This window comes from Phascolarctos cinereus, unplaced genomic scaffold (genome assembly GCF_003287225.1).
Source record: "Phascolarctos cinereus isolate Bilbo 61053 unplaced genomic scaffold, phaCin_HiC Scaffold_1;HRSCAF=81, whole genome shotgun sequence".
Classification (NCBI taxonomy): domain Eukaryota; kingdom Metazoa; phylum Chordata; class Mammalia; order Diprotodontia; family Phascolarctidae; genus Phascolarctos; species Phascolarctos cinereus.
In genome coordinates, this window is record NW_027555514.1 from 294,401,508 (window position 1) to 294,422,895 (window position 21,388).

At 52.4% G+C, this 21,388-nt stretch overlaps 1 protein-coding gene across 2 annotated transcripts in view; it reads right to left on the reverse strand.

The window, feature by feature from the left end:
- Positions 1-20,863, reverse strand: part of ATXN10 (ataxin 10) — a 100,999-nt gene extending 80,136 nt beyond the window's left edge. For both annotated transcript variants that reach the window (XM_020977422.2, XM_020977420.2), the window contains exons 1-3: positions 20,675-20,863; positions 8,328-8,519; positions 5,032-5,114 (exon numbers count right to left, since the gene is read on the reverse strand). In XM_020977422.2, the coding sequence (XP_020833081.1) occupies positions 5,032-5,114; positions 8,328-8,519; positions 20,675-20,826 (427 nt within the window). In that variant the 5' untranslated portion in view covers positions 20,827-20,863. The remainder of the gene's footprint in view (positions 1-5,031; positions 5,115-8,327; positions 8,520-20,674) is intronic.
- Between the last annotated feature and the right edge of the window lie 525 nt (positions 20,864-21,388).

Genomic DNA, 21,388 nt, shown 5'->3' on the forward strand with positions numbered 1-21,388 from the left:
TAGAACATATAAGTTCTTTTCCTGTTTCCTAGATCACCTAGGAAACAAACCTAACAGTGGTATTGCTAGGTCAAAGGGTGTACACAGTTTTATACCTCTTCGGACATCATTCCAAATTTCTCTACAAAATGGTTGGGTCAGTTCACAGCTCCACCAACTGTGTATCAGTGTCCCAATTTTTCCACATCCCCTCCAACATTTGTTATTTTCCCCTTCTATCATTTTAGCCAATCTGATAGGTGTAAGTCGGTTCCTCAAAGTTGTTTTCATTTGCATTTCTCTAATCAATAATGATTGAGAGTATTTTTTCATGTGTCTATACATAGCTTTGATTTCTTCCTCCAAAAACTGCCCCTTCCTATCCTTTGACCATTTATCAATTGTGAAATGACTCACATTCTTATAAATCTGATATAATTCTCTATATAATTCAGATATGAGGTCTTGATCTAGGAAACTGTTTATAAATCTCATATTTTTCTGCTTTCCTTCTAATCTGGGCTACATTGGTTTTATTTGTACAAAACCTTTTTAATTTAATATAATCAAAATTATCCATTTTACATCTCACAATGCTCTCTGTCTCTTGCATATTTATAAATTCTTCTCCTATCCACAAATCTGACAGGTAATGTGTACCATGTTGTTCTAATTTACTTATGATATCTCCCTTCATGTCCAGGATTCAGTCATGAATCCATTTTGACCTTATCTTGGCAAATGGTGTAAGATATTGGTCTATACCCAATGTCTGCAAGACTGCTTTCCAGTTTTCCCAACAATTTTTGTCAAACAGTAAATTCTTATCCTAAAAGCTTAAATCTTCACATTTATCAAACACGAGGTTACCAAAATCATTTACTACTGTGTATTGCATCTCTACTCTATTCACCATCACCATATGATGTGGTGCTAGGAATGCTAACAAGAAAACAAGAAAAAGAAACTGAGAGAATGAGCATAAGTAAAGAGGAAATAGAACCATCACTTTTTGCAGATAATATAACGGTTTGCTTAGAGAACCCAAAGAGTCTGCTAAAAGTTCAAATGAAACAATAGCTTCAGCAAAGTGGCAGGACATTAAACAAACCCCCATAAATCATCAGAATTTCTGCATATCACAAACAAAACCCACTAGGAAGACATCAAAAGCGACACTTCACTTCAAATAACCACAGAATGCATAAAATACACGGGAGTTTACCTGCCAAGACACACACAAGAACTATATGGATGCAACTACAAAAATACTTGACATAAATAAAGACCTAAATAATCAGAAAAGTGTAGGCTGAGCCAATGTAATAATGACAGTATTATCTAAATTAACTTGCTTATTGAGTGCCACACCAATAAAAATATCATAACATTCCTTTATAGCATAAGAAAAAAATAATTAACAAAATTCAACTAAAGGAACAAATGGTCAAGAATATCAAGGGGATTAATGGGAGAAAAAAGGCAGGGGACGGAAGGGCACCTAGCAGGGTGAGATCTTAAAAGCTAAGAAACAGAAAGGAACAGATTAGGCAACAATATATAGAAGAAAATGAGGCCACTAGTCTAGTTTTTGGCAAACCCAAAGACCCCAACTACTGGGGTAAGGACTCATTATTAAAAAAAAAATTGCTGGGAAAACTGGAAAATGATCTGCCAGAAACTAAGTTTAAACTAGCAACTCCTACCATCTACTAAGACGAGCTCCAAATGGGTGCATGACTTAGACATAAAAGATAGCATCACAAACAAATCAGAGAAGCTGGGAAGAAATTATCTCTCGGGGCAGCCAGGTGGTGCAGTGGACAGAGCACTGGCCTTGGATTCAGGAGGACCTGAGTTCAAACCCAGCCTCAGACACAAGACACACAACACTTACTAGCTGTGTGACCCTGGGCAAATCACTTAACCCCATTGACTATCCTAAAAAAAAAAAAAGAAAGAAATTCTCTCTCTAATCTATCAATGGAGGAAGAGTTCATGACCTAAAGACAGGGAGGATCACAGATGATAAAATGAACAGTTTTGGTTATATAAAATTGAAAAAGGTTTTGCATAAATAGAACCAATGCAGCTAAAACCTGCATGGAAGTAACTGGGAAAAAATTATTTGTAGCAAATTTCTCAATAAAGATCTCATTTCTTTCTTTCTTTTTTTTAGGCAATTGGGGTTAAGTGACTTGCCCAGGGTCACACAGCTAGTAAATGTCAAGTGTTTGGTCTGAGGCCACATTTGAACTCAGGTCCTCCTGACTTCAGGGCCGGTGCTCTATTCACTGCGCATTAAAACAACCCTGATGCCCACATCCAACAGACGAGCCAACTGACAAAAAGGGGAAATGGCCAATGCTGGAGGGTCTGTGGGAAAACAGGCACACCAGTGCATGGTTGGTGGAGCTGTGACATGGTGCAGCCAACATGGAAAGCAATGTGGAACTCGCTAGGTCACTCTGCATGGCTTCTGAGTTCGCTTCCCAGTGTGCCTGGTTTGGCTAGCAGGGCCTGAGGGCTCCAGGGCTTAAGATCCTGAAGGAACAGCCATTTCATTTTTGCCTCCGTCCTCCTAGAGCCAGCGGGAGCCAAACAGAATTCTATTTTGGAAGACACAGGTGGGGATGACACCCGTGCCTCATGCTCACCCCTGCCCCGACACAGCTGGTTACTGCGTGTCTCTGATCCCAGAGAGATGCTGGCAGCGGTGCTCATCCTTCGAGGCCCAGCCCCGGCCCCAGCTGGAAAGGCTCCTTCCCTCAGCACACCAGGCCTCTCGGATAGCTCATTCCTTCCCTCCCACAAGAGTCCCGACACATCTTCAGAGGAGGGAAACATTCAGAGGCATGGGGACTTGCCCGCAATCACCCAGCTGGGCAGGGTCCGGTACACTCTAGGTCAGGGGATTGGTGCTAAAGGCAGCCCCTGAGGAGAGGGACGGAGCCCCCTCTGATCCCCCACGACCCCTGAGGGGGAGGAGGCTTGTCCAGGGTCACAGATGGCAGGGCCAAGGTTCAGAGGGAGTTTTCTGGTCCCAAACCTAGCCTCTGCTCATGACACACTTAGCCCAGTGTATCCCAAATCCTCATCCTTTGAGCTCTATCTTCTGGGCCCTAAGAGACTGGAACCTCCGTGAGGGCAGAATCTCAACACTTCTCTCTCTCAGCACAGACCCCAGGACGCGGCATGAAGCTGGTGCTTGATAAATGCCATATCACATGGAACTGGACTGCACATCTCTAACGACTCAGCCAAACCTCTGCGACAGATTCGGGTGGCAAAGGCCAAGGCCTCAGAATGCAGGCCCTGGGCCGCTCCATCACTCACACTCCCGAGCAGCCCTGAGACCTCAAGGGCCCTTCACCTCATCTGTGGCCTGGGCCCTTCTCAGAAACACCATTCAATGCACAGGACTGCACCAAAGTCACTTCCCCATCTACATTTTTTAAAGCAAGTTCAGGGAATGCCGTAGGCCCGGGTCCCAGGCTCTACTGTGCCACTCACTCCCTGCCTGCCCTAGGCTGGATGACCCCGGTGACCCCCACCCCACCCCCCCACAGCTCACTGAGCAGGTGGCAGTAAGTCTTCTCAGAGCCCTCGGGTCATGAGTGGAGATGGGGCCCAGCAGCCCAGGCGTCTGGGTTTCATTTGCTGCCCCCTCACTACCATAATCGTTATTTAATCACGGCATTTTGTACAGCATTTCCTTTGGGGACGCTTTATTTAGTAATCCATCATTAAACGAAAAAATTGCTGCTCCCGACCACAGCTCTCGGGCTCCTGCCAGGGACGCCAGGGGAGATGACCCCACACCCCTCCCCTGGCTCCGGGACATCAGGCAGAAACGGCCCTCTCGGTACCCCTTGCTGAGCCCCCTGTGGCTCCAGACTGGCCTAAAACAGATGGGCTTAAGTCACTGCCCAGACGTGCTTAAGCATGGATGCCTGTCTTCTCAAAAAGGAGCAGGACTAGCCCCTATGTCCACTGCTGTGGCATCCCCAAGGATGGCCAGGGCCAGCCCAAAAAGATCCATGAACAGGGGTGAGAAGCAGGGCCTAGGGCGCAGCAAAGCTGAGGGAGTTCCCCAGAGCCCGAACCGCTGACAGAGGTGAGATCCCCTCTCCCCATAAGCATGGAGGCAGGGACAAGGACCACTCTGGGTCACGTCCAAGGTGAAAAGGCTTTGGGCACACAAACAACATCGATGCTGATGAAAGCAAGAGAGAAGCTCGTGGGGCAGGAAAACCTCTGCATCCACAGCCCTGAGAAACAGCCAAGAGTCAGGTGAGGGAGACAACCCTGAGACCCCTGACGTCCGGGAGACGTCTCCAAAGGAAACACATGCAGATGAACAGAGAAATCCCCCCAAAGCCCCTGTTCAGGTTTCACGTCCACAAAGCAGGGGAACAGTGACATACAACCACAGCTCTGGATGTCAGACCACAGAAGCGCCCAGACGCCCCCAGTGCCAGGGCATGGGCGCTGCCAGAAGACAGGCAGGGACAGCGCCCAGAGCAAGGAAGATGGGCCTCCGCGCCCCTCTCAAGGCCAGCCTGGCGCCCTCAGCTGCTCGGGCTGGCTCAGCACGTCATCTTGGCTCTCCTGCAGAGCGGCTATGTGGGAGAGTGTGATTCCAGGTTGGGGAGAGGGGGAAGGGACAGAATTTTTAAACACAGAAAGACCAATACGACAGCACACAACACAGAGGAGTGCTCCCACAACCACTCTGGTGCATGCCTCAGGGAGCCCAGGTGCCCCTGCCAGCACAGCACCAGGGGCAGAGGAGTGTCACCAGGGGGCCCCCCAGAGGGGAACCCCTCGTTTCCACCATAGGAGGTACGGAGGCCACAGAACCCCCCACCCCACCCCACACCATAAGGGCACCATCCTGCCGACCCAACGGCGCCATCTGAACTCAGTACATGGCGCTCACACTCAGAGAGTGGCTGACAGCAGCCATAAAGCTTCCCCTCCTCATAAAGGAGAGAGGGGCCGGAGCGGCAAGGAGTGACGAAGCACTACAGGGCGAGCACTGCACCTTACCTGTCAAGTGGGAGTCCTGCTTCGCATCCAGCTTCTGCAACAAATCAATCAGCTCCACCGTGGTACCGATTAAATTCAAGTGCCTGTCAAAAGTGTTCAAAGAAAAAGGCCAAGTTCAGGACTTGCCTAATTCAGATGTCGCCGCCCTCCACAGCCCCCTTTACGGCTGCTCTTCCAGTGACTGGGGAGAGAGGGGGGCGCTCCTCCTGCTCCTGGGGACCAGCCTCAGACACTGACTCAGTAGGGAACCCTGGACAAATCGGTCAGCCTGGCAGTGCCTCAGTTTCCCCATCTGTTCAGTGGGGATCCTCGCTGCACACCCCTGAAACGCACATCATCACCACTAAAGTCTAACCTTAGGGTCTGGCTCCAGTTTGCTGGGCACCCAGGCTGGTGAAGCCTATGGAGGGCCCCCTCTCAGAAGAGAGGCTTTAGACATGTCAAATAAAACGCATAGAAACACCAAGAAAACCAATTCTACTAAAACAGTTATCAGTATCAAAGTAAAATAAAACAAAATTCTTGGACCCCAGGCTAAGAACTCTCACCTCCTTGTGGCCCAGAGTGTCCCTGCATTCCCTAAAGCTCTATCAAGAGAGCCTCAGCTCTCACAGGCCCTGGCAGGCTGGACTGGTCGCAGGTCTGGGCCAGGGAGGACCATGCGAGGACTCCATGAGGGCGAGCCTCAGCTCTCACAGGCCCTGGGGGCTGGACTGGTCACAGGCCTGGGCCGGGGGGACCATCCAAGGACCCCCTGAGAGCCAGCCTTAGCGACTCTCAATGATCACAGAGGCAGGCATCACCCACCACCCCACCAGGATGAACAGAGACAGACTTCTATCCTGGCTTCAGAGCTGGACAGGAGAAAGGGCTCTTGGAATCATCACAGACTAGCAGGAGGAGACCCCTGGGCCCGGGCATCACAGCTGCTCTCCACTAGCTGGGGCTCCCAGCATACCTGCCCCCCACTGTCCTCAAAATCTGATGGTCCCAGGGTCTCAGACCCCTCCCTCTCACCTGACTTCTTCCCTTCTTCCCCAGTGATGCCATGCAGGCCTGGCCGCTGGACACCCAGCTCAGGGGGCTTTCTCACCACAGCCCAGAGGTTAGCCTGGTGCTCAAGTTGGGAGGCTGGGCCAGGCGCTCTGGGAGAAGATCCAGGCCCACACGGGACAAGCCCAGGACACGGGCAGGCTCAAGACTGGCCCGTGTCTTTGCATCAGATGTCAAGAAGACAACTGTGCCTCTGCCCCCCAGAAGAGGCTGCATCCAAGGCCCCAGCTCTCTCGTTCTTAACACCACAGAGTGAAACGATTCACTGCTGAACCCGTCATAGCCAATGAACAGAGCTGACCTAGCAACATGTAGCGAGGAAGCAGCACAATTAAGCCACCAGTGCTACTCAAAGCCCTCAATGCCAATCAGCTGTGTCAGCTAATCGTTGCGACTCCAAGCCAGCGGGCACCCAACGTCGGCCACTGCCCACCATTCTCTGGCTGAGAGAACATCAGGGCAGGGACTGAGGGGGATCCCCAACAGGTCCCTGGATGAAGACGATCTGAAACGGACAATCAGGACAAGAGTGGAAATAGCTCTGCAGGAGGGATGCACACCCCAGCTCCGGGGAATGAGATTCCAGGCATTCTTGGCTCTGGGATGAGTGATCTCACCACGAAGGATGGACAACGGAAGGGGCACATAAATCAGCCAGGAGCCTAATCTCCCCAGATTCCACCTGGCCACCCCCAAACACAGCCATGCTTCTCAGAATCCAATCCTCCCCAAAGCCTCCCAAATCCTCCATTCGTCCTTCACTAAGCCCTGCCACGGCTGGAAGCCCCAAGAGGCCTCCTCAGGCAGCAGCCGCCTCACCCTGGGGGAGCTTCCTCCCCAAGAGGAGGGCGCCATCGGCCCAGGGCTGACTTCCAGATGCATCGCAGGCCGAGAGCCAAGGACAGGCAGTGTCTATCGTGGACAGACAACCCTGCCGGCCGAGGAGCCCACGATGGGGGAGAGGGAGCTTTCGGAGAGAGCACTGACTCCCCGGTTTGCCAGGCAGCCCCCCTCTGTGGTCACTAGTAATCAGTCGGGCACTGGGAACCTTCCATCAGCCTGCGAATAGGCACTGCTCATTGGGATTCCAAGCATACCGAGCCAGTGCGACAGGGCGGCTGACTCAACGTCCTCTAAGACACCTCCGACAAGGGTCTGAGCTGCACGGCATCGCCTGTACCAGCACAGAGCTTGCAAGGGGGCTCCAGGACCAAGACCCGCAGAAACCACAGAAGGCGCATCCCCTCAGCGCCTGGACGGAGGGATCGAGACAGACAGGCGACGGACGGCGCCTTCCAAAGCCCTGCGGGACAAGCCATGGGGGCAGGAAGCCAGGGCTCTCATCGATGCAGACCTCCAAATAGCCTGCAGGCCTCAGCCAATTAACAGTCCAGGACCTCCTCCCTGGTCAGAGGATGCACCTGTGTGCCCAAAAGTGTAAGAACGGTGTTGATCACCGCCTCGCAGACAAAAAGAGATCTGGCAGAAAGAACCCAACCCCGGGGATCGGGGAGGAGGGGAGGTAACCCTCAGTGGCCTCCGGCCCCTCCTGGAGCCACCTCCCACAGAGGACCTCGAGGGAGCCCAGCCCAGGGAGCCTTGTATTACTGAGCTACATCCCCCCCCCCCGCCCTGAGCCCAGGCAGGTGCAAGGGTCCCAGGATAGCGCTAAGGCAGGATTAGCACTCAGGACTCCTCACTGCGGCCCCCTCTCTGCTTCACCTTTCTCCTCTCCCCACCTTGATGACACGAGCATCCCGAGCCAGCCTGGGGCCTCCCTGGGCTTTGAGACATAGGCCTGCCACTTACTGATTGGGATTGCTTTCAAACTCAATGAACAAGCACCTACTTTATGTGCGCAGTCAGTGGGGCCCCTGTGACTCTGGGGATCTGGGGCCCCTGCTCAAGGCACATACACACTGAAGAAGTCAGCGTGGAACCCAGTTGATGGCTGGCCCTGAGGAGAGGGCACTGTGCCCCCTGGGAAGAGGGTCAGTGCCACACCTCTGGGGATGAGAGATGGGGCCACATCCCCCAAAGAGAGGGTTGGAACCATACCCCCCCCTCCCCTGAGAGTCAGTACCACGCCCCCCTCCCCCCGAGGAGAGGGTCAGTGCCACATCTCCTGAAGGCTCTGCACCCCGACCCTGGCAGAGCCGACCCCTGTGCTCTGGGCACCACAGGCCCTGCCTCAGTGCAGGTCACAGCCTTGGCCCATGCCCATGTCGGAGGAGGCACCCTACTTGATCATGCCCTGGTTCCTGGGGCACTGCACGCAGGCATTCCTCAGGCAGCGGAAGCACTCAGCGATGAGCTGCAGCTGGGGCTCCAGGTGCCCCCGGTGGCTGGCATCCTGGCAGGCCAGCTCCACCTCGCGGGAGGACTCCATCAGGATCTGCTGGATGCCCTGGAAGATGCGCTCGGACGTGGTTTCTCTGAAACAAGAAGAGGACGGGTGATAAATGGGAGCTGAGAAGGCATGTGGGAGAATGCCATGGCGGATGCCTGCCAAGTTAGCCCCGCTGAATCTGCACTAGGAAGCCTTAATGGGGATGTGGGGCAACCAAAGGCTGAGTTCCCAGACCAGGAGCAGCTATCTCAACTTTCAGTGACTCCACAGAGCAAGAGGCAAAAGGCAGCTCAGAGGGGGTGAAAACAGCTTGAAAACCAGTGCAATCGTGTGGTTAAACACGCAAGAACCTTGTCTCCAACATGTGAGGGAGGCAGCATGGAGGGGGGGCCAACTCCTGAGTATGTGACCTTGCACAAGCAGAGAGCGCGTCCTCCCTGGGAGCACCCTGGAGCGTGCATTTAGGGTTAGAGTTGTCGGTCCCAGGCCACCATTGCTCAGGGATCAGACCCACGCTGGGCCTCAGTTTCTTCATCTGCCGGTCCCTGCAGGCTCTAGCTCCTGCAGGCTACTTGCTCTGGGCGGTGTTTCCCTAGAACCCCAACAGCCTCAGTCCTCATAGGATCATGGGCTTCTCGGCCTTCATGTGACCGAGAGGTGGGGGGCTCGGGGGTGGATGAGAGCATGTGGCCAGCACAGCAATCTGTCAGGCCTGGCTGTGCCTCGGCCGGCGGTTACAAGCATTTTCTTTTTAGTTCTTGTTCTCCAGGGCCAGGGGGCGCAAGGTGGGGATGGGAGAAGGGAAAGAAAAAACCAGAAGTCTAGGACAACAAACAATGAAAGACACCAACGTATATATTTGTGCGTGTACAGACCCAGACTGTGCTATATGAGAGGGCACTGTACTGTATCACATTCTATATATGTTATATACTACAAACAATATTATTAGCATATTGTATTGTGTTATGTTATGCCATATATTACACTAGACCAGGCCTGCACAACACAAAGCCACTGGCCTCTCGCGGCTCGCCAACGCAGCCCACAGGCAGCATGTGGGGCCAATCTGTCTTTACATCTTCTACATGTTTCCTGAGCTGCCGAAAATACTTCTGCGGGCCACAGGTCATATGGGCCTGTCTTAGACTATATTGTATTGTATTATATTATACTGTACTCTATTGTGCACTAACACTATATATCATACTACACTATACTATACTATTATATTGTGTTATATAGGATATGTTGTATACTATGTTACATCCTACTATATTATATGATACTATCCTATAGTCTACCATTATATTATACTACATGTTCTCATGCTACACTATGCTACATTATATTGTGTTGTACTACGTTCTATTATGCCATCTGCTATATTACATATTATATTATACTAAAGGATACTATATCATACTACAGTATCATGTTGTATTGTATTATACTATATTGTTATATTTTGTCATATTATACCTTATATAGTCTATTGTGGTGTATTATATCATATTATCTTATGTTAGTCTTCACAACCACCCATTTTACAGATGAGGACATTGAGGCTGAGAATGCCTAAATGACTTGCCTAGAGTCTGACAGCTAGGAAGCGCTGAACCAGCCAGCCTTCCTCACCTGAGTCCGCAGCTCTGACCATTAATACCACCTAGCTGCTCCAGCACTAACAGTAAGAGTGGTCACCACAAATACCCCCCACACTTCCCATTCTTTCCCAATTTTTCAGATCTGAAAAGATGCAATCTGGCAAGAAGGGCCCCAGAATTCCCCAACATTCTTACGTCTGGACCAATCACAGATGGTGAAATCAGCTGATGAGGAAGAAATCTGGGCCAGAGGCCATGACCAGGCTCGCCAGGTCTCTGTTGGGCAAACCTCACTTCCCCAATGAGGACGCAGGTGATTGGCCCTTTGGAAAAGGAGCCGCCCCCCACCCCCGACATGGAGACACTGAGCTCCCAGGATCATGGGGGCTGGGGGAGCGCACAAAGACACTAGGGAACAGCCTGCAGAAGCTCCTATCAGATAGGGAAGGAATGTATCCCCTCAAGACAAGGCACAAGGGAGACACCGCTGCAGAACAAAAAATCCTTTGAATCAGACAAAAGGTAGAATTTCCTTTCTGTCAAGTTTGAACAGATCTGGAGGTTTAATCTAGGCAAGCCCAGGTGGGCTAAAATGGAAGAGAAGAACAGCTAAGAGGGTCTAAGGCTACCAGAAGACCCACTCGTGGAGAATTCATTTGGGGGCTCCTGCTAAAGGAACTAAAGGCCAGTCCGTCACTGTGCCACCAAGGCAGGACCTTCAAAGGCACTCAGAGATGAATCCCAGTGCCTTAGCTCTGCTTCCCAGGGGTAGACATGGCTTGGAGGGGCTCAAGAAAAGAATGACTAAGAACATGGCCTGCCGGCAGCTTGCCGCCTGGAGGCACCCTAAGCCCCCACCCCTCCCTTCCTGGCCTGCCAGCACAGGGGCCTACTCGGAGTCTTCTTGGGAACCTCAGGGGCCATGGGCCCCCCTCTCCAGATCCGTGCCAGACTGACCCTCGGCCTTCTTCTGCTCACCCTCCCAAAGGGTCAGCGGTGCTTAACATCTCTGGGCCCGTATCAACCTCCCTCTGCTCCAGCCAGCTCCTCCAGACCTCCTTGCCCGGGCACATCAAAGAGCGCCCACCCGGGACCCACTCTCATGTTGGCCATTCAGTGGCTCAACCTGCTAAGGGCCTGCAGCAAGGTGGGGGCAGTGTCACAGGAGGAGGAGGGTGAGGAGAAATGTTCCAGCTTGGCTATGGGAGGCAGGGAGTGGCAAGCCTGGGTGAGAGAAAGGTGGTGGTGCCCTCGATGGCAACAGACAAGTCAGGAAGAGGGGACGGTTAAGTGTGAGGCGCCCGTGAGAAATCCGAGCGGAGATGCACCAGAGACCGTCGGCGACACGACACCAGAGCTCAGGAGAATGGCAGCTGCTGCCATTGTTCAGTCATTTTTCAAGCGTGTCTGACTCCCCGCAACCCCATTTGTGGTTTTCTTGGCACAGATACTGGAGCTGTTTGTCACTGCCTTCTCCAGCTCATTTTACAGATGAGGAACTCAGACAAACAGGGTGAAGCGACTTGCCCAGGGTCATACAGCTAGTGAATGTCGAGGCTGGATTTGAACTCGGGTTTTCTTGACTCCAGACCCAGCACTCTATCCACTGCGCGTCACTGCCAAGGAGAGAGACTGTGGCTCAACCAATGAATGTGGGAAGCACGTGCCCAGAGAGGAGAGCTGAATCCATGAAAGGTGAGGATATCACCAAGCTAGATGATCCAGGCCCTACAAGAGAAGGAGGCCCAGTGTGGAGTTAGCTGGTGGGGCCCAGCTGAAGATCCAGCCAAGAGCCCGAGAAGGGGCCATCAGCCAGGGAGGAGGCCAAGGTCCAGGGGAATGAGGACTGAGAAAAGGCCAGCGGATGTGGAGCGGGCAGCAGCCAGACCACAGAGGCTCAGCAGCTGAGGACACCCAGATCGCACTCCCCGTTCACAGCCTCTCTCCTCAACACCAATCCTGAATCGCCGACCGCCAGGAAGAACTCATTCTCTCTTCCCGAGCCTTCCTGTCCCCCAGGCTCCCCGACTTCCGTCTGAGGCACCGTGTCCTGTCCAGACTCTTCTAAGGTGCTGCCCGATCTCACCCCACCAGCACCATCCCCAGCCAGCTGTCCCACTCACACTCAGGCAGGGGGAGACCCTTAGCCTCCTAATTGATCGCCCAGCCTTAATTCTCTTCTTAATCCAGTCCAATGTCCACACTTGGACCCCAGTGATTTTCCTCCAGTGGCTTCCCATTGCCACTGGGCTCGAATGGATGTCAACTGCTGTGGCCCCGAGCCAGCTCCCAGCCTTCTCAGGTCCCTCTCGCAGAGCCCGGCAGGCCTCCGCACCAGCCACCCCGCCTCCCCCATTCCTGGAATGTGTGCCCCCTGCAGAGGTGGAGCTCAGGCCCCACCTTCTACAGGAAGCATTTCCTGATCTGCCCAAGCTGCCCGCATCAGGTGGGCACTGCGCTGACTGTGTGATTACCCTGTATACTCCCATAGACACACTGTCTCCCTCCACTAGCAGTAGGAGAATGGAAGCTCCTTGTGGGCAGGGCCCGCTTCACCCTCGCCGTGGTATCATCTCCAGCACCTGGCATTCCCCTGTGTGCCTGGACCAGAGAAAGGCGTAATACATGCTTGCGGACTGACAAACAGGCAGGCGGGAGGGCAACCAAGAAAGAAAGGCAAACACCCGAACGCTCGTGAAAAACTCACCTTTCCCATTTAACACTCCAGGACAAACTACAGAGACACAAGCAAAACTCAGAGCGCCGACTTCTGGGAAAGAAGAAGGAAAAGGTGCCCAGTGCAGGGGCCTTCCCCTAGTCTGGGCCCTGCAGCCCTTTGGCAGCTGCCTGGTGAAGCCCGCTGACCCGCCCCTGAAATGTCTCCAATAGGTGCAAGAAAGCACGCAGGGTCACCAAGGAAGCCACAGTCAGGGAAGATAAAGGCCTGAGTCATTTCTCTACCCACATTCACACATCCCTCATAATCTACCCATAGGCCCCCAGGAGGAGAAGCCACTGAGTTTTATCGATTCTTTCTGGATAATTTCTCTCCCTTCCAGTCCTTCCCATTCCCAATGCTGCCAACCCTGCTTCAGGCCTCATTAGCTCCTTCCCTGGACACCTGGTTGCTTCTCCCTTCTCTTGCCTCTTCCCTTCCAATCTCTCCCTTGCTCTGACCTTAGACTGACTGGCAGGATCCTGCTCAGAAACCACCCATGATTCCCTAGTGCCTATAGGGCAAAATCCCAACCTTGAGCTATAGGCATTCAGAGACTCACACAATCTGGCCCCGAGGCTCATTGCCCTGACCTTCCCCACCACAAAGTGCAGCAACTCCACTGATATTGAGCTTTGTAAGACTCACAAAAGACTTTACAACTCAGAGCTTCTTTGAACCTCACCCCACACACACCTGTGGATAGGAAGCAGAGAGATGATTATCTCCATTCTACAGAGGAGGAAACTGAAGCCCACAGGTTAAGCGACTTTGCCGGGCCCACTCCCTATCCCAGGGTACCCCTCCTCCTCTTTTCTGTGTGTCTCAAGGCCTCATCCATGTTCCAACTGTCCCTCTGTGTCTGACCACTGTAGCTGAATGCAGCCTCTCATAGTAAAACTCACTAGCTGGGCAGAGACTGTCATCACAAGTGACAGGAGTCTATACCATGTCACCTCAGCTACACAGAAAGCTCCCTGGCAGATGACTTAGGTGAAAGCTTAGTCAATTAAATCATGGTCGACACAGACATTCCAGGACCACCCCAAGCCCATGGGCCCATCACTGAGAGAACTCCACGGAATGGTCCTGATCGACCATAGCCAGGTCACCTATCGCCCTAACATCATATTCAAAAGGAGACAAGGCCAGCTTAGCTCAGAGGGGCCAGGTGCCAACTGGCAACTCTGTGGCTCCCTCCTCAGTCCTGGATCACAGATCTCCGGAAGCTTGAGGAGGGGATCTTCAGCTCGAGGCAGTGTGCCAGGAAGAGGAGCGGCCACAGGCCACTGAGCAAGGATCAGGCTCGAAGGCAAGCAGCAGCTGGAGCAGAGAACAAATACTCAAGGAGCCAGAAAGAAAGAATTCTAGTCCTGAGGCCACAGATTTAGAAACCACAACTACGAAGGAACAGAGAGCTTGGAATGTGGTATTCCAGAATCACAGGATATGGGCTTACACACAAGAATGACTTAGCAGCAAAACTAAGGATAATTCCTCAGGGGGAAAAAAAGTGGGCCTTTTAATGAAACAGAGCTCTTCCAAGCAATCCTGAAGAAAAGACCAGAGCTGCAGAGAAACTCTGAAATGCTAACAGAGGAGTAAAGAGAAACATAAAATGCCAAACATGAACAAACAATCATAAGGAATAAACAAGGACAAATTGCTTATAGTCTAACATAAGAAAATAAGTAAATTTTGTTATATAAATGTGATGGAATAGTATTACACTGAAATGAGGACAGGGGTGGTTTCAGAGAAACCTGGGAAGATTTGTATTAACTGATGCATGGTGAAACGATCAGAAGTAGAATAATTTATACAATGACAACAAAATTGTAAAAACAAGTAACTTTTTAAAACCTGGGAACTCTGATGAATTCAATGACCAACCAGGATCCCAGAAGACCCGTGATGAATCATGCTGCCTACCTCCTAATAGAGAGGGAAAGGGCTCAGAGAAGAGAATAGGATATATTTTCTTTTGGACATGGCCAATGAATAAATTTATTTTGCTTGACCACACGTGTTTGTAACAAGGATCTTGTTTTCTTTCCTTCTCAACTGGTGTGGGTGGGAAAAAGCAAAGTCAGATTTCTGCTGATACAAAAAATCTTATTTTTAGAAAAAGAGAAAGTTCACTAAGCTCCCTTGAAGCAGAGGACTCACTATCTTTCTTGTAATGCCTGACCTAGCCATCAGACGCAGAAGTAGCCTGGAACCATTGGTAATCATCCCTCTCAGCAATCAGCTTCTACCAAGACCTTGAAAATGAAGAAAAGAGAGAAGGAAAACAAGGCCAAGCGAGGTGGCAGCAAGGCCACAAGACAGGTTACATGCAACTAAGGTTTCCAAGTACAAAAAGGAAGACTCCAGGCTCCTAATTCCTTGCATAAATATTCTGTCTCAAATTCCCAAGGTAGGAAAGGAGTTGGGGGAACCAGGGGCTCCATGGTCCACAGAACCACACAAAGAAGCCGGCCCATCTGGGGGCACAGCATAAAGCATTTTCTGGGAGCCATATGAGTGGCCCTGGGCAGCACTGTGACTCAGCTGCCAGTAGACCAATTAAGCCACGCTATAAAAAGAAGGCACTTTCATAGCCTCAGGGCAATTGCCTTTATTTTTCCCAAGGCCACAGTTTGGAGGAGCACATGGAACCATTTGCTAAGGGATTCTGAGTCAACTTCGAAATATAGAAAACAGTGGTCAGTGGGAGCCACCCCTTACTAGCCCACCACACTTAATTATGTTGGATGAATAAAACAGACAGGAAACGGCTCAAGCCATGATCTCAAAACAAACAGGTTCTAGGAGATGGGGAGTGCAGCTCTCAGCCCGGTTCCCTTCAACAGTGGTTTCGTGCCTCCTCCCTACCCTCCAGGGGCCTGGCCTATCATTCAGCAGCAGAGCATCCTGGCAAGGGTTGGCAGAGAGCTGGAGCAGTCCCAGCGGATGGGAGTCATGGCAAGGCACACAGTCCTGGGACTGCAAAGCCAGTCCCCAAAGGCCCCCACCTGATAGGGGCTTAACAGGACTCTTCATTTATAGTCTCACTGGGTCTTTTCACTGAGCGAGCATGAAGCCTGCTCCCTAGCGTTCACCATCCAGAGAGATCCAGGGTTAGGTCTGAGGAAACTCAGAGGGGACGGGCCCTGCCTCGGAAGAAAGGCCTTGCCTTCTAATGAAGACAAAGCTGGGGCCCAGACAGCCCAAATAATCTCCTGGAGGCTACACAGGAGGAAAGCGGGAAGGGCTGCACTGGGATTCAAGGCCATATTTGCTGGACCCTGGCCCAATACTCACAACTTGCCGAAGCTACGGTTGTTGGCATCTTTGTTCACATTTCTGATATAACATAGTCTGTCATCTCTTCCTTGAAGGCAGGGACAATGTTTTTGCATTTGTTAGTACCTGGCAGCACATTTAATAAATGTTTATTGACTGACGCTCTCACAGTGATCATGATGGTGCAGAAAGAGACCAAATTTAACCTCATGCACCTACTCCTAGGAACATAGCACACATCTCAATTTGTTATGTCCGAAATACACTAGTGGGGCATTCAGACAGACACGGCTGCCTAGCAGATGGAGCACTGGCCTTGGGCTTGGACAGGTCACATCTCTTCTCGGGGCTCTGGGTTGCTCTTTGAGGTGATAACAGAAAAAGCCGCTCTTGGAATTCCCTCCAGCCCACAGAGCCGTGGGCCCAGATTGGGGGAAAAAACAGAGAATGTTCTGGTTTTTAAGAAAACTCTACGGGAACGACCAAAGTGAAGACGTGTGTTATGAAGCCCACTGTGGCTCTCTAATCTGTCTGGCTCCACCAGGCCGGCCTAACACACAAGGTACCTGCCGGCCTCCCCACAGAGCACAGGCCAAAGGGCCTCCTCGCCTTCAGGACTGAGTCCTGGCCCCGTCTCTGAGCTAAGTCTGCGCCATGTGGGAAGAGCTGTTGAATCCCACCCCACTCCCCCCAGGCCCACTGTGGGATCACGGTCCACGGCAGAAAAGCTTTGGGAGTCTGCCATTGAAAGGGCAGCCTCAGCCTCCTGCGAGAGATGCACTGTCCAGGGGCCAGTACAAGGGGAAGAGTGATTTTTGGCTCCAGAGACTCCACAAGGCCATGGAGGGGCTGTGAGCAGCGGAAGCAGGCACAATGACTAAACAAACCACAGATTTTTTCAAGGTACAAATTTCTCAATTTAGTAAAAGGAAAAAACAAAGCCCAGCACATTTGGTGTCAGAAGCCTAGGTCTGAATCCCAGCTCTGCTCTGGTCCCCCTCTATGGCCTTAAGCAAGTTGCCCCTCCTCAGGCCTCGGTTTCCTGACCTGTCAAAGAAGGGGCAGGCCAGAGGGCTGATTTCTAAATCCCGTGGTTCTATAAGACCTCAAAGGTCAGGGAAAGAAGGCAGATCCATAAAGCTCTGCTGGTTTTCAATGCCAAGCACCCAGTTTCTTCTTTTAAGAGACAGGGACCTGGCGGGAACCATCACTGAGGTCCAATCGCACAGGTACTAAGAGCACCAACTTTTTATCATGATTCTTTCGGCCTTCCCCTCAGAGTACATCACTGCCACTTCTCCGAGGCTCTCAAATGTCAGTCAGACAGGGAAAGGTGCCCTTCATCCAGAGAGGTCCCGATTTCTGACCAAATGAAGTGCCCATGAGCTCTCCCTGAGGCAGCACTGAAATGATGAGTCTGCTGCGTCCAGAACCCACAGTGGGCTGCTTCCCACCTCCCCTCGTCCGTTCTTCGGGTCCGATCTGATCCGATCTGATCACGGTGCTCTCCACATCCTCCTCGGAACAGGGTCTGGGTCCTGATGTATACCTGGACTCAAGAGCCTGAACCGCTGCCACGTTCCAAAAAAGGGATTGCTGAGAGCCCGCGCAGGTCACCAAGGGGGACCTGGGAATCAGGAGGTCTCAGATTCAGCGCCAGAGGCTGGTGAAAAAAAATAAGGAGGCCATCTCAGCCCTCAGGGAACCTGAGGCGCCTTGACCTGGCAAGCCTCAATGGAAAAGGGCAGGGAGATCAACTCAGAGGAGCTGAAATTTCCTGTGTCGCAGACTAGCTGGCCTTCCCCGACCTCATTTCCATTTTTTTCTGGCTCCATCTCAGCCAGTGACCCCTCCTTCACACACCTGACTCAGCTGGGCCCTGAGAAACAGAGAAGAGCCCTGTCTGGGTGAGGTGAAAATGAGGGGCAGGGCTTGTGCCCTTGGAATGCTGACTGCCAGAGACAATGCACTGAACTCTCCCTCACCTCTTCTTACGGCCGATTGTGCAGATGTGGAAGACTTTCACCAGGAAGAAAACACCAGCTCCAGGGCCCCGGGACTACAGGAGAATTAGTGAAAGGAAGCACCTCCACAGGATGGAAAAGCCAAGATGCTCCCTATGACGGAAGGAGGAGCCCAGGGGAGTGCACGCCTTGGGTTTCCTGGGGTCCCCAAAACTCAAAGACAAGTGGAAAGCTGCCCCTGAGCCTTGAGAAGAAGTGGGCTCATGGCAGCAGGAGGGGACATACCCAGCGAAAGATGGAAAGCAAGCAGAGGAAGAGGCTGACAGAAAGTGAGGGAGTGAAGCCACCCTTCACCAAGGACACAGAAGCAGGGGAAGGAGAGAGGCAGCTCCTGAGTGTGTATGTGTATGTGCAGCTGTGTGTTCATGTGAGTGGGAATGTGTGTGTGTGTGTGGAGTATGTGTGTGAATGTGTCTGTGGGTGTCTACGCAGGACCACAGCCCCCTGGGAAGTGACAGTGACTCAGGGCTCCCAGGGGACACAGGTATATATCCTTGTCCCTTCATCCCCCAGGTCCCCCATCAGGCAACAGAAGGCACCTCCCCTGGTCTCCCCCATAACAGGCTGCCCCAGGCCAAGCTGCCATCCCACCCCCAAGCTCTCTCTATCCTCCCAGCCTAGGAAACCTCCCCTCCCAGGACTCTCCCACATCAAACTTGCTGGGGCAGGTCCTGAGAGCAGCACCAGGACAGGGATGTGCAGCCTAGACAAGGGAAGGCCAAGGGGTCACAACAGCTGTCATCAAGTAACTAAAAAGAAACAGCAATGGTTCCGCCTGAGCCCAGAGGGCAGAACTCAGAGCCCAGGTTGGAAATACAGAAGCAAGTTTGTTGGCTGGTGGAGCAGTGCCCAGCCTACCGAAAGCACTGAATAAATGTTCTATCCACCCATCCTTCCATGTATCATCTATCTATCCACCCATCATTCATCTATCTATCCTTCCATCCATCTATCATCTAGTTTTCTATCTATCTATCCATCATCTATCCATTCATTCATCTGTCTATCCATCCATCCATCCATCCTTCTATCTATCCATCATCTGTCCTTCTATTCATCAATCCGCCATCTATCTATCCTTCCATCCATCCATCATCTGTCCTTCTATCCACGTCTATCCATCATCCATATATCTATCATTCTATCCATCATCTATCCATTCATCCATCTGTCTAGCCATCCATCCATCCATCCACCATCTATCCATCATCTATCTTTCTATCCATGTCTATTTGTCATCTATCTATCCTTCCATCCATCCATCATCTGTCTTTCTATCCATGTCTATTTGTCATCTATCTATCCTTCCATCCATCCATCCTTCCAGCCATACATCATCTATCCATCTATCCATCCACCCATCCATCCACTTGAGGAAAAATTACGGTCACAGTAGAAGGGGCTGCCTTGGAAGGCAGCAGGCTGGTTTTTCCACCTTATTACACATCACAACCATTTGCTTATTCAATGGCCTACTGGCTCACACACAATTCCCATTCGCCATCTTTGTGCCTTTGCACGGTCCATCTCCCATTCCCAGAAAACACCTCCACCTCTCCAAATCATCTTGAAATCACTTTATATAGGTGTGTGTGGTTGTTGTTTCCCTGAATGGACAGCCCTGTTCACATCTGCACATCCAGCACCAAGCCCACAGGCTGGGGATGCATCTACAGTGGCCAGAGAAACCTGGCTGTGTTTAATTCAGTTCCAAGCCTCTCATGCCAGGATTCTGTATTCAGCTACCATGGAGAGGACTCTGGGTTTGGACATTAAGAATCTGAATGAAAACTTTTTTTAAAATCTGAGCAAGCTAACAAAATAATTGATGAAACAATGGAGACAACAACAGAATAGACCATTCCCATCAAAATAAAGCTGATCAATTAACTGGGAAATTACAGGCCAACAGAAGCTGTGTGCTACAGTGGTTCCATAGCAAGCTTCCATTCCCAAAAAAGGCATGCCACCTGACATTTCAGGGGTCAGGGCAGAGAGTTGGAGACAAGGTGCTGAGGAGGAAAAGAGCATTCCTACAGGCCTACTGTGTGCCAGGCACCTGCCGAGCCTGTCATCCCTCTCCTGGGAGTCCTCCTGACCAATGAAGGCTAAGGTCCAGCCCCCACCTGCTAGTGAGCCCCTGTGGTCATATCCATGCTCCAAGGCAGAAACAGGAGGTGCCCAAACGACTCCCACTGGGCTCAGGGAGAGATGGAGCCTGGGCCCCTTCCCCACACTATCCAGAGGGCTGGGAGGGCAAGGGGGAAAATAGGGTCACAGAGCAAGGGAAGCAATTCAACAAGCCCATGCCTAGGAAGAGCGGGAACCAGTATCCAGAGCCAGAATGCTAGAGGGACAGTTAATGAAATAACAAATGCCAGCAGGTTCCAATTATCTCAATCTCATTCCAGTCAGCCCAAGAAATGTCAGAGTTGGGAGGGGCCTGAGAACAGGGGACGGCGGGGCGGGGGGGGGGCCTGAGGCAGTACGTCATCCCCGGGGCTGGGCCTCTGCCTCTCCCGTTTCTGGCACCAGCCCAGCGGGCCCCCTCCCCCTCCCCGTGGGTTCGTGATTCAGTTTCCCCTGCTTTCGGCCCCTCGGTTACCGGTGCTGCTGTTCGCGGAGCAGCAACATGATCTCCCGCAGCCGCTCCAGCCGCCTGCCCGGCTCGTCGTCAGCTTCCAGCGCCGCCAGCGCCTCCTCCACAGGCCTGGAGCTGAAGTCCGCACGGTAGGACTCCTCACTGGGCGCCGCCATCTTCCGCGAAAGGGCAGGCCCCGCGCTCAGGGAACCGCCCAACAACGGCCTTATCTCCCATCCGCTGCGCGTGGTCGCCTCAGAGCCCGCCCCTCGGCGGCTTGAGCCCCGCCCCCAACGGCTTTTCCCACAATCGGGTGTCTGGTTCCTCTTCCCGCCCCGCCTCCTTCCAGGCTCGAATCCCTCCCTCAACATCTCCCCCGCCAATCCTCGGCGGCCTCCTGTTCCCGTCCCGCCTCTTCAGCCTCGCGAGCCCCAGCCAATCTGCTCCCTTGTCCCCGCCCCCTGCACGCCCCTGAGCTCGGGCTCCGCCCCAACGGCCTGAGAGTCGAATCCCCAGCGCGTTGGGTTCATCGAGTCCCTCCTCCGAGGCCGCAGTCGGTCCCCAGCCCCGCCCCCTCCCCAGGTGCCTGGGCCCCCTCCCCGGGAGCGTGGAAGCCTCCTGGGAGGGGGCGAGGTCTGCCTTATGTGCCCTGCCCCGGACTCCACCGACGCTGGTCCAGTGGACCAGCCGCAGGACGCTGAGAGCGGGGCTGGAGGTTCCGGGGATTCCGTCGCTGTG